Source organism: Anser anser (assembly GCF_964211835.1).
Source record: "Anser anser genome assembly, chromosome: 2".
NCBI classification, from domain to species: Eukaryota; Metazoa; Chordata; class Aves; order Anseriformes; family Anatidae; genus Anser; species Anser anser.
In genome coordinates this window covers 115020058-115033937 of record NC_139721.1, presented here as the reverse complement: position 1 = coordinate 115033937, position 13880 = coordinate 115020058, and the positions used below count along the sequence as shown (strand labels likewise).

Genomic DNA, 13880 nt, shown 5'->3' with positions numbered 1-13880 from the left:
TATTTAGCTGCAAGAGCTATACGTACAAGACTGAGAAAGCAATACTGCAACTTCTGACTGATAAATAATACCATTCACATTCTTTCTAGCAGCCTGTGGACGTGCTGCTGTCACTAACTCAGTGAGTTCTGTGCTGACATAGTACTTAATTCATTTGGATATCATGACTAGTTTTCAGTCTCTCTCAATCGGAAGGCTACAATAGATTTTCTGTTGTAGGGAATGTTGAAGGTCAACTCAGCACAGTTGTTAGAGCATGTAACCTGAATTGGATTTACTACTCAAAAAAAAAAAAGGCCGGCATGTTCAAGAAGTGTGTGTTGGTTGATGACAGGACGTACTGATTGTATTATGAAGAATCAATTACTACAAGGTAGGAAGCCTTTGTTTCCAAGGAATACTTAACAGTGCTGCCTTTTTTTAACTAGATGCCCTATGTGTTCAGGGCTTTGACTTGTTAGGGGGATGTTACAAGTGACTGCTACCTCCAGTAGACTCCCAAGAACTGGGGATTCTTCCTGCCTGGGTCCACTTAGTGTGCCCAAAGGCCTGGGGCCCTGTCCATCTCTGGCCTGTGGACGTGGGTGCTGCTTTCTCAGTTGAGGCTCAAGCCATAGTGAAGCTGAACAGACTCCAACAGACTCATGCAGTCGTGACTCAGCTGGCTATGCAGATTGCTATGTGCTGTTCACAACACCTGTATAAAACACTGTCAGAACTTGCAGCAGTCACCTCTCCGGCCTTCTCTTTAGCTAATCAGGATTGAACTTCACTAGTGAAAACATGTACCCACATCCTTCTGTAGCCTCATAAGCACGCGCTTATGGGTCTCTAAAATATTAGTACAACTGCTTTTCTCTAAAGCCTTCTGATGGGCTCCAGTGGTCTCCTACTAACCAGCTGGACGGGATTAGAGCATGCCAGCAAACAGTTGCATGTATTTGTCCAGTCATCTCACAAGCACCCCTGTACTTGTGGTTTTCCTTGAATACCAGCATAGGCCATATGTCTTAACAACCCTGCCTGGATGCTGGGCCTCCTACTTGCTGGATAGTCGAGCTTGAAGTTTGCTAGCAAATTACACACGTGTACCCTTGCTGTGCACATCAGGTTTAGGGAAAATACAAATCCTCCAGCACTCCCCTGCAGCTGGCATCCAGGCACAGAGGCTTCATGACCTGTGATTCTAGCTCCAGTCTTTGGCACTGAGAACCCTCCTTACTCTGCTTCTCTCATTCCAGTCCCCCAGTAGCTGGTACCTGTGAGCATGTGACTGTGGGCCCTGTGACCTGTGGTCCTACTCCAGTGGCTGAAGCAGAGACCTTCATTTGTTCCAGTAACTAGCACTGGCAGTGAGACTACTACTGCTTGCTGTGTTGCTGGCAACACAGTCCCAAAGATTGCTTCACCCACCGTCTAAATGCAGTGGAGTTGCTGCTTCATAATTCATTCACAGTGGTCCTCCTATAGTAGCTGACACTCTAGATCTGCTCCTAAGACCTTTGGATACTCGCTTTTAGGATCTTTAGTTCCCCCTTCTGCTGCTGCTGAGACACTACACACTAGTTGGTGGTTCCCTAGGCCCGGTGGAAAATTCATTCCTGGTCTGGTTCCAGTTGCTGGCCCTGAATCACACCTATCTCTAACTGCTGACACGTAGTCCTTAAAGCACACATGCAGGTGGCATGGTGAGTGAGATTACATAGAATAATAGTTTAAAAAAAAAAAAAAGGATTTAATAAGAAGATAGGATACGCTGCAATGAGCAGATACAGGGCTTGGTCAGAAAAGCAGGCTGACTAGCAACTGTTCACATTTACCTGTCCCCTTTGATAGGCCTTTCTGTCTATTCACCCAGTTTTGCTCCTCCTGGATTCCCTTCTCTCAAACATTCCTTGATAAGTTTTGCATAGTCCCACGGTACACCTTGAATATCCACAATCCTCACGTTCCTCTTATTTCCCACTTGAAGTTTCCCAGCTACAGAGTCCAGACTGGCCTTTTCCAGAGCTATGCCTTGAGTTTCTTAATAGCCCATCAATTAGTGACTGGAGACTTTTGGTCTTGCTGTTGTCTGTTACCCTGTGTCTACAAGTTTGTCTCTTTTTATCATTTCACCTTTTACTTTTTCTCCATTATTTATTTGCATATTGCCTTATGTTTATTTATGTCCTTTGTTCTGAAAGGTCTTTGGTTGGATAACCTTAATGAGGCAGATGCTCTCATCTTCCATATACCCTTACAACTGCAATTTAGTATTATCTCCTGCAGGTCTTTTCCTCTGTGTCTTGGAAGTGTTCGTATCCAAAAATCCATTTTCATGCTGATCTGCTCTCTTCTATACAAAGAACATCTAGCTTTCCTGTAAACTGCAACCCATGTATTTTTATGTGGGAATTCTATTACTACTTTCCTTTTTTTGTCCCTGTCTTTTTTGAAAGCTTAGGGTTTTCCAAGTCCTCTACGCTCCATTCCCTTGCTCTTAAATTGGCACTCATTTTTCTTTTCTTACTGTGTTCTAAATAGTGAAGCGTTTATTGTTAGTAATCAGACATAACTATCGTCCATACATTCTGTTTAAGGACTACGTTACATCATACAGTTGTTTATTTGAACACTTCATTGATTTTTGGAAATGTGTAGGCCAAGAGCAGAAAAGCTTTGAATATCCTAGTCTTTGTAAAGTGCATAATTTCTCTGTCTCCTTTTCCACATAACTGTTTTTGAGTTGAACAGTAATACTGACTTTCTGTAGTACGTATTCATGAAATTAAATGTTTTCTGTTCTTTTATTGCAAATAGGTACATGGCACCTGAAGTTTTAGATGATTCCATAAATATGAAACATTTTGAGTCGTTCAAACGAGCAGACATCTATGCAATGGGATTAGTATTTTGGGAAATAGCTCGACGATGTTCAATTGGTGGTATGTGGCAATCTACAAAATTGGACAGAATTATAAGTAATTTACAGAACCTGCATGAGTTTGAGAAAATTTTCTCTAAAAATAGTGCAGTACCTCTCAGATTTCATAGTCATTAATCTTGTAAATGATGACTGGTTTATTCCACCATTGCTTAAAATGATGAAAAATATCAGTCAAAGAAAATAGGAAATATTCCTGTCTGTATTATTTTTTTCCCTAAAACCTTTCACATAAGGAGGAGAAAAGGGTTAAGTTAAATGCCCTTGAGAGCAAGGGATAAACACATAAGTAAAGGCTAGATGTAATGTGTTCAGATAATGTGCATAGCTTATTTAAAATAAAACACTGTTATTAATCATATACTAAAGACATACTTCTTGAAAGCATATCATATGGAAAAACTTGACATAGCTTTCATCTTTTCCAAATATATAAACTTATAAATTAAAGACTTTTCAAGGATAATGATAAGCATAAAGATATGTTTACGGATTCTTTTTTTTTTATTTTGTCAGTCATTGTAATTAGCTTTTAAAAATAAAAGCAGAAAAAGAAAATGGTGGGTACTGATAAGGAGCATAAGTTAGAAGTAAAGAATACATAATTTAGTGTTAACTAAAATAAAGTTATTTTCAACCTTTTACAGGAATCCATGAAGATTACCAGTTGCCATACTATGACCTAGTTCCTTCAGATCCTTCTGTTGAAGAAATGAGGAAAGTTGTTTGTGAGCAGAAGTTAAGGCCCAATATTCCAAACAGATGGCAGAGCTGCGAGGTATTGGCTAACCTATCTAAAGCTGTTTTAATGGACGCTGGAGCTTTTATTGATTTCAGTGGCTTAAGAATTGTGCTTGTTGTTAAAGGGAGAAGGGTCACCTCCATAAACATAATTTCTTTCTAACCGTTGTGGCTTTATCAAATGCTGCCGAACTTTGGTTATATATAAATATTTAATAAAGTCCCACAAAAGTGAATAGCTTATGTTCTAGGATCCCTTCTTATGAAGCTAATATAAATTAAAGCTAGTATGAGTTATATTATCCAGGAAGTGTCATTGTAAATTAATTGTGTAACAGTGGGTCATACTATATCTGGCTGGTACAGAGTTAATTTTCTTCATAACAGCCTGTATAGTGCTGTTTTTTTGACCAAAACTGTTGACAGCACACTGATGCTTCAGCTGTTGCTGAACAGTGCTTATACAGCATCAAAGCTTTCTTCATTTTTCACTCTGTCCCCACAGCATGTAGGTTGGAGATGGACAACAGATCAGGAGGGAACACATCCATGACATTTAATGTCATGCTCAGCAATGAAACTCTGAGCAGGGGGACAATTTTCCAGGGGCTGCTATTGCTCAGGGACTAGTTAGGGATTGGTCAGCTGGTGGTGAGCAGTTGCTTTTGTATCACTTTTTTTTTTTCCTTTATCGAACCGTCTTTATCTCAATCAACAAGTTTTCTTGCTTTTGCCCTTCTCATTTTCTTTCCTCATCCCACTGTGGGGGGAGTGAACAAGCAGCTGTATGGGAGTTAGCTGCCTATAAGGGTCAACCCGCAGCCAGGGTAATAAAGACATGAATCAGAAAAAATGTATAGCTGCTTATTAGGTCTGTGCCAGTTCGTTTATGACTAGGTTGGTTAGTTACCTTTTTCAAAAGCAGGACTTGCTAGTTTCAGCTTGGCACTCTGCCAGCCCAGTAGTAGTACTGCTTGTTGGAATACAAATGATATCTTCAACAGTGTTGTCCATCCTCATGTGAATCCTCATGTCCCCGTGGAATTATCTCAGGGACCTTTTCCCTATCATGTTGTGGTAGACACATATCCTGCAGAATTTAGACTGACCAAAATAGTAAGTGCCCTTAAGAATTTTCATCCAAGACAGTAGTGGCCTTAAAAATTTATCTGTCTCAGAATTTGTACTTATGCACATACTGAAATACAAGCACAATTATTAGGAAGCTGAGTCTAACGTAAGCCAGAGACATAGAATTGAGGTATGCATGTAGCAACTGCTCCTGACCATGCCTGTCTGTAGATGTGCTTGTGCCTGATTCTAGAGTGAGTTTATTGCACTGGTAGTCACTGCTTACCAGGACGTAGGCAGTAGTATGCACAATTGTGAGCTCTTGCCTTTCCAGCCAATTTTGGTCATAGTGCTTGCTCTAGGAAACCAGTTAGGACTAGAATTGATACTTTCTGGTTCAGAGCATAGCAAAAAATCTGTAGGAGGCTAAAGCAGGAGTAAGAGACAGATGAGATGTGATATACTTCAGATGGGAGAAGGAACTGGGTTATGGAATGTATGAAATCAATACATAAGTGAAGGCCTGAGAGAAAAGACTGGGCAAGAGAAAAGATAGGGCAAGAGAATTCAGCTGGGAGAGAAAACCAATATACACCCACAGACTATAGAATCACTTTTAAATGCTGCTATTCCAACCCTATAAATTCACTTAGCAGTTCCTTGTCGTACAGTATAAAATCTGGAATGTATACCTATTATTTTATTTCATCATTAGTTTTTGTTATTTGCATTATTACTTGATATTAGCATTCAAGGATTTCAAAGAATGGCTCTTTGAAGGATAAAAAGGCTCCAGAAGTTTTCAGAGTATTTTAGAGCTTCAGTTTGAGGAAGATGTGATTAAAAAGTGCTGAATAGCTATACATATAATTAACTTTCTGAAAAACACTTTATCATTGAAGGAAGTGATTGAGTATATTCCCAGCTACGTGCCATTTCTGTGCTAATACCGAGTGCCTTCTATTATTTTGCTACTGCTTTTCAACTGGACTTAAAATGAGTATATTTTGTCTAATGCAAAAAATTAGAAAATTGTCACAGAAAATCTACTAGTTCTTCATTAAAATATTTTTGTGTGAGCCAAAATTGCACTGAAGAATACTAGTGTTCTCCTTATTTTGTTTTATTTACAGAAAAAAACTTTAAGAATTTGAGTTTTCTTCTGCAATATGCAGCTTTAGTATTAGTAACATAATAGACTTCAGAAATATGTACTGTAAGAGACTAAGGCAGAACAGAGGTTACATAGGACCAGAACTGCATGTAATTACTTGTCTTTCCTTTGCAGGCATTGCGAGTAATGGCGAAAATCATGCGGGAATGCTGGTATGCCAACGGAGCTGCTAGGCTAACAGCTTTGCGCATTAAGAAAACATTATCACAGCTTAGTCAACAGGAGGGGATAAAGATGTAATCCTGGATTTGCTACCGAAAATACTGTAAAAATCCATATCTGCACCGGAGTGGCATGTTAAGAACATTAATTGTTCTACCTCATTGGGGGAACAGAAGGATATTGCTGCCTTTTAATACTTCATAGGAACGTCACTTACTAGGATTTTTGTGGACATGCTAAACAGTTGTTTTGGGTCCTGTCTGTGCACTATGAACCTCTTCTCAAGGTTACTTACAAAACATCATGTAGTCTAGTTTTATTTTTATTAACCTATATTTTTTTTATTTGGAAAGTTCATAGCTGGTCTTAACTTCTAGTTAACTGTGCTAAAAATATGAGATCACTTTTAAAATGGAACTGGTTCACTATAGTGTTCTAGAGTGCATTGATGGCTTTTTAAGCAACATTATTCCTGGCTGGTACATTGACTATTCTGAACCACCATGACGGTTCTTAGATTCAGATTTTGAATGTACCGTTGCAGTATACTTTGCTAGCTATTAAGGTTGTATGTCTTTCGGACTTTTACCTAGATTTGCAAATTGACCTCATTTGGTTGTGAGGAACATAATTTATGCAACTGTATACATGATTGCTGTTACATTTTCCATTTTTTCAGAACACTACATTGCCTTCAAAATAGATTGTATTATACCAGTAAGTGCTACTTTTGAGTCTTTTAATGCAAAACAGTAGGAGTGTACAAAGCTATGGTACTTTTGGTTTCAAAAATACAAGTTAAAAACTCAACTGTTCCTTTCCCTAAGATTTAATTCACACCCATTTCAGCGAGTATATGTTTTGTGGAATATCTTTAATTTTACCAAAACCTGACTCTTTAAACCACTGTAGGAGTTTCAAACCATGTAAGCTAGTCACTGTGTAAGCTAATAATTCACTGTCATATTTTGTAATTATCAAGTCATAAGTCATAATTACATGTTAATTTTTTTTTCTATCAAGTGGTACTTTTAAAATGCTTGAAGTACCCATCTACTTAAGAAAAGTAGGAAGAGGACTAAGATGTTTTTAAGGGAGATTTTCGTCCTTTAAATTAAATAAGAACAGCCTGCTTGCTGTGCAGTTCTACAGTCTTTAGGCTAAAAAAAACCAACACCATTTTCAATTAAATGAGGATTAAGTGCACCTTTAACTGTGGAGAATTTATCTGGGCTTTTGAACAAGAAAGTTAAAAGCTCCTTACACATTCTACGTACGTATTTTTTGTGTGTGCCGTGTACACAGGAAGTGATGAGCTGAAGGTCTCTGGGTACAAATACCAGGGGGCTCCATCAGTTGTCTTCATAGTTACAGGAACAATGTTGATGATGGCTTGTGTCATCATAAGAAGACAGAATGGTATGCATGGCTTTAGTCAAGTTTTGCCTGAAATTGTAAGGATATCACAAGATTTTGACAAACTTCTTTAGAAATTGAATTGTTTTCTCTACCCAAATTTATAACTTCTGGAGGGGAATGAGGGGGGAATCCATGTAGAAACCTTTAAAACTATTGTCTCCAGGATATCATTTTAATTGCAATATTAGGAAGAATCTGGCTGACCTTTGGTATCATTAATGTCTGTCAGGATTTCTGTATATAAATGTGCCTGGTAATCAGTATGCAACCTAACAGTTAACCTCTTATCCTCCAGAGCGCATTGATATCCTTGGTATGCAACATATACAGGGAACCCTTAATTCTGCTGCCTTTTTATTCGGCAAGGTGGTTGCAAAAAGCACAGTTGAGATTGTTTTCCTTTGTCTGTGATAGTTAAAGCAGTAAAAAGAGGCTATGTAGGTAGCAAAAGACTTTGCCTAGCATTAGCACTTCATTAACTCGTGTATTTCCAAATTCTTGTTTGGAGAGGAGCTAGCTTAATTGATGTGGGAATTACAAAAAATGCAGAGGTTGAACTGCAAACAATGAAATACTTTCTTCGGCCACCGTTATGGATGAGTTCACTCATCTGGGAGAACAGGGAAAAAATAAAAGGGAAGTTCTTAGCAGAAAACAACAGTGTTTAAACGTATATACAACTGCCACACTTAGTTTTTTTGGCATTAACCTCCCAGTCGTGCTTTCTGGCCTATATCAAGCAAAGTTGAATAAAAAGTGACTTCACGTAAGGATTTTAAATAAATTCTGCTTCTATGCAAATGGTCAGCTGTGCACCACAGAGTTTTCCAATTATGACTGTTTAAAAAAAATGAATAACTAAACTCCCCATTCTACCTACTTGGCATGCTTCCCTAACAAGTTCTATATATCTAAACATATATTTAAAGAAACAGGTCAGCATTGAAGGAGGACTTACTATTAGCTCCGTACTTATTTCAAAGGCTTCCTATTTAAACACTTTTTTTAATTTTAGTTTGCCATACCTTTTTTTACCTGGTTCTTTACCAAATACATTTAGATACAAATGGTATAGCTCATACTTCCGAAACATCAAGCTACCAGCATGCTTCTGATCTTTGTAATAATCTTGATGGTATTGTGTGAGAGTTTCCAGTCTAATTCATCAGATAACTTAATTTGGGGAGGAGAGAGGTGGGAATTACCACATACAAAATCCTGTCACTGTAACATTTAGTTTCCTAAAATGTAAGGAGCAGTTCTATAGCACTTAAAAGAGAATATGTGGTGCCTAAAGAGCGTAATGGCATGCAGATTATTCAATCAGTTGTACTCATCTAACCACCTACTATTCTTCATTCTCCTGAATTGCTTAGCGATTCCTGTGTTGTTCTAATTTTCAACTTTGTAATAGAAGCTTGCAAAAACAAAGCACAGGAAGGACACTTGATGCAGTGTGTGACCTTATGAACATTATTTTGAACAACCAACCATATTATTCACATTGGAATGCAGAACAGGAAAATTCTGAATAGAGTTGTATGTATCCTCAGTTCTGATACCACAACTTCAACCTGTGGTTTTGTTTTGTTTTGTTGTTTTTTACGTTATATAAACTGAACACCTTTTACAAAGGCTGTGTCTGTATATATTATGTAACTTTAAATGTTACCTGTGTAAGATCATATCTTATATATATGGACACAGGTACACATAAGTATTTTTTAAATTAAGATTGTAATATCACTAGATCTGCTCTTGGAAATCCAGGGGGACCAAAATATTTTAGCATTCAAAATACTAATTTTGTATAATTTCAAGTATATGCCAAAACATTTTGATGAATATTGATACAAATGTTTATTGTACATTAAACATTCACTTAAGTTTAATCACTTCAGTCAATTTGATATTTTAGTAGCATTGAAGCCTCAGTGACTAAGTGGACACATAAGGACATGGAGAATAAGGAGCATTGGAAATGGTCTGATGCTGAAAAGCCTGAAAAGTTGCTTTTGGAATGCTGGAATTCTTCAGCGACCTTCCAACTTTAAAAGCTGGATTTCTGGATTGTTTCTCAAGCTGACTTTCCAAGCATGTCACCCTGTCACCCTCCAATGGTTTCACTTGTAATCCTGAGAAAGACTTTTGTATATAGGGTAAAGACATTGGGTTTGACTGTATCGGGACATGAAGGTGTCAAATGATTAAGAGGCTATATTATAGTTTTCAGTAATGGTTCTGAGTGTGACTGCCATGAAATTCACTGTTTAGTTGGTTCCTTGTTTGTATCATTCCATTGAAATGATTGCAAGGTGTTAATCATTTTACATTAAAAAATATATATATATCACTATATCAGTTGCTTTAAACTCAAAATACCTCTTAAAAGATCAAGGTACATTTACCTCATGTGTATATAATGCTTAATATTTTTCAGAATATTCTCCAGATTTGCAGTTACATATTTCTAGAAATATGGGTGTTACTAAATTTACAACAGTAAATTCAGCGGTACTAAATGTATTATCTCATGCCCCCAAACACTTTCATTTTCTGTATTGTATTAGCAAGTTTGCTGCTTTGTCAATGTAACACCTGCCCTTTATGTAGCTGTGTGTATACTGCCTTGTAAATTTTACTTTTTAGACGATAAATTTGAGGATCCTGTACAGATGAGTGTCACTTCTTTAAACCTCACAAAATTGTGCATTTCCCCTTAAAAAATTGTGCATTTCCCCTTAAATTTCTGAAAATATGTATTGTATTTGTAGAGTATACACCTCAGTGGATTGTAAACAGGACAGTAGAAGAGTGGATGCTTATGCATAAGTGGTAACACTACAGTAGAGAGATTAAAGCAGTGAAAATAAATTACTTTTTTTTTTTCCTTTCCAAAATACATGAGTTGTCCTTCAGAGGAAGAAGTTACAGGTATGTTCTGGACGTGATGTTCTTAACTGGCAAAATGCGGATTTACAGTGAGGTACCTGTGAATTTCTTCCCGCTGAAGGAATTTCTGCCACCGTAAAAATGATAAAGGGGTTTGCTAATGCTGAGGCAATCCATCTCATGTATGCAATACAAATAATAATAATGTGCCTGATCTTCCTTGTGTCCTATAATGTTTGAATAGGATAGGTACATTGCTGGTGTCTATGATAATTAATGACAGGCTAGAAAGTCTTCTTTCTGTTTTACGTTTATATACATTTATATAGAAGTAAGAGCTACCACTTACATTTACTTATAAGAACTAGTGAGAATTTCAAAAGACTTCAGCAGCTGACCTCAGTGTGTTGCAGAACAGCAAGTAAAGTCTGCTTGTGTTGAACTGGATCGCTTCTGTGCAAAACTCAGTTATAAACTGATGTTATATTTCTGAAATAATTGAGATACAGACACAGCAACAAAAATAAGATGTCTTGGCCTTATGTGCACCCATTTTAATTCAAATTAGAATAGTTCAGTTGGGATAGACCTACAAAAGATCATCAAGTCCAACTCCCTGACCACTTCAGGGCTAAGCAAAAGTTAGAGCATATTATTAAGGGCATTGTCCAGGATGCTCCTAGAACACTGACAGGCATGGGGCTTCAACTACCTTGCTAGGATGCCTGTTGCAATGAAGAAATCTTTCCAGATATCTAATGTAAACCTCCCCTGCCTCAGCTTTGTGCTATTCCTGTGCACAATGGCACCTCTAATCACCTCTTTTGACCAGGTGGCTGTTCTGCGTTTAATGCATCCCAAAATATGGTTTGTCCTCTTAGCTGTCAGGGCATTCAGAAATCACCAGCATAGCTTCTAGTAAACTCTCCAAACTGGGAATCCTTAAGGTATCCAGAGAAAGCCAAAAGCTGTATCAAAATGTGTTCATCTTTCACAGAAGGTATGATTATTTGGCTGAAAACATGCTCGTGCTTCTCCCATGAGTGACTAAAGAAAGGCCTCCCACAACACTACAAACCACAAAAAGATCAGTAAAATTCAGTAAAAAATTCAGTAAAATCAAATCCTATGTTCCTTTTGTAAATCTGTCAGAGAAAATGTATGGCCTCAAAATAGCATAGTAGTATTGACATCTATCAAGCTTAATTTCTATTGAATGTGGATTTCTGTTTCATGCTTTCAGGATAAGATTCAGGTTGGAGTTAGGTTACTAAAATACATCTGATAGCAATCAGATGTTCTTGTCAGGTGGTTTTTGATCTGGGTGCAATACAGTCTTGCATGATATTTTTACATTGCTACAAGGAGTTGACAAAGTGTATGTGGTCATCTTTCATGTGACTTGCTCTGAGGTGTGCCTAATTAAAAACCTAAAAGCTGAAAATCTGCGGTTTGAAAATATCAAACACTTAACCAAGTTACTTATAAGTGAGACTGTTTTGCAGTTTTAGAATCATAGATTATTTTAGAAGAGCTGCTGAATTCAGGGTTTGCATGCTACCTTACACTGTTCATTCAGCATAATTTGTGTTTGCTATCAAAATTCGAGCTGTTCAAGGAGAAAGTGTCTCAGGAAAACCAAGGTGTATTTTCTGCTTTAAAAATCAAAACCTCCCACCACCCTTCTACGGCAAGGTAGTATAATGAAATTGTGAACTTTAGTTCCTTTACTGTTTTGTTACAGATTTATTCACTGAGAGGCCCAAAAAATGTGAAATTACACTATTAGAAATGCTGCAAATCAGACATTTCTACCTCTTTATGGTCATCTTATCCTAAACAAATAAAGTTCCCAGCATTTCAAAATGAATCAAACTGATGAGCCCAGCAGAGAAAGTTACTTACTTGATTAATGCAGGCTAGGTGCAGGGTGTCATTTTAATCACTGTGGTAAAGATCCCAAAAGTTTTTTCTTTTTTTTTTTTTAAAAAAAAAAGCCTCATCCTTTGTTTTAAAGCTAGTATTTTTATTGTAATTTTTCACACTTCTTTGGAAGAGTCAATAAACTTACCTCCCTCAAAAATCTTATATATGGTCTAATACTTACTGCAAAGAAACTTCTATAGCAAAATAAAACATGTAGGACCCAAGATAAATGCCTACTACTAGCTAAGAAAAGTGAAGGCTTAGAAAATCCATAAAGAGCAAGCCATGTTACAGACAACTTTTTCTTAACTGAAAAAAATATATATTTATTATTATTTTCTATGCTATAGAATGCATTATGTGGCCAGATAAAATGTTGACAGGTGGTAATTGTGGATCATTGCCTGCTAGTGTATGTTACATTTTGTTTAAAGGAGTTGTGGCTGTCAGTCCAGTCCTGATGGGTCCAAACCACTGAAAAAGAAGTAAGCTGGAACTGACACTTTACTGGGGAGCACACTCGTCTGTGAAGGTTCTGGAGTGCAAAGGGGAGTAGGCAGAAAAGGACAGACATAGTCAGGGCCTGCAAAATGGGGGAGCAGGAGGCAGGAAGAGGTGTGATAGGGAAAAAAAAAAAAAAAAGGTTTTACCTTGCTAGGCAGCTGAACACAAGTGCTCTCTCGCTCCTCTTCGTCAGAAAAGGAGAAGAAGAAAAGGAAAAAAAAACTCACAGGTTGAAATAAGGATAATTTAATTAAAGGAAAAATAATTATTAAGGGAAAAATATTAAGGGAAAATTAAATAATTTAAAGGTGAAGAGGAAAGGGGGGAAGAAGGGGGGAATAAAAAGCAAAGGCTGTGTTAAAGCACAGAGAGAGAGGGGAAAGAAATTACTTGCCACCAACTAACGATGCTTGACCACATCCTTGAAGCAGAGCCTCAATACGCTTAGCCCCGTTGTTTAGGAGGACAGGCGTTTTTCATAACAAGAGCCCACCCCTCTCCTCTCTTTCCTTTTTCCACCTTTTATGCTGAGTGTGACACCCCATGGCATGGAATATCCCTTTGGTCGGTTTAGGTCAGCTGCCCTGGTGATGTTCCTTCCTCACCTCTTGCCCGCCCCCAGCCTGCTGGCTCTTGGTGGGTCTGGAGGGAGTCCTGATGCGGTGCCAGCACTGCTCAGCTATAGACACAACACTGGTGTGATACCACTGCTGTTCTAGCTACACGTGCAGAGCACAGCACTGTATGGGCTGCTGCAGGGAAAGTTAACTCCGTCCCAGCCAGACCCAGCACCACTCAGAAAGCTTCAAAAAATATGCTGGATGAGGGCAGAGATTTCAAACCTTTTCATTTTTATTCTAGCTTGCCCAGCAGACCTGAGCTTCTTTAGTTGAAGTATTAACGTGTTTCTCAGGATACCGTTAGCTTTTAATGCCTTTGGTGGTTTGTGGCTGTTTAAGATGTGCAGGCAGTTCCCCCTCAAAGGACTAGCTTAGTCAAAAACAGTAAGAAAGTTGTCAATTCTTCCATAAATTTGTTCAATTTAGGATAGTGAAAGATTTCAAG

At 37.8% G+C, this 13880-nt stretch overlaps 1 protein-coding gene across 4 annotated transcripts in view; it reads left to right on the top strand.

The window, feature by feature from the left end:
• The window catches only part of TGFBR1 (transforming growth factor beta receptor 1), a 36267-nt gene extending 23799 nt beyond the window's left edge, over nucleotides 1–12468 (top strand). For all 4 annotated transcript variants that reach the window (XM_083825873.1, XM_083825876.1, XM_083825875.1 and 1 more), the window contains exons 7-9: nucleotides 2803–2927; nucleotides 3574–3704; nucleotides 6027–12468. In XM_083825873.1, coding sequence (XP_083681999.1) covers nucleotides 2803–2927; nucleotides 3574–3704; nucleotides 6027–6152 — 382 coding nt within the window. In that variant the 3' untranslated portion in view covers nucleotides 6153–12468. The remainder of the gene's footprint in view (nucleotides 1–2802; nucleotides 2928–3573; nucleotides 3705–6026) is intronic.
• Nucleotides 12469–13880: the final 1412 nt, after the last annotated feature.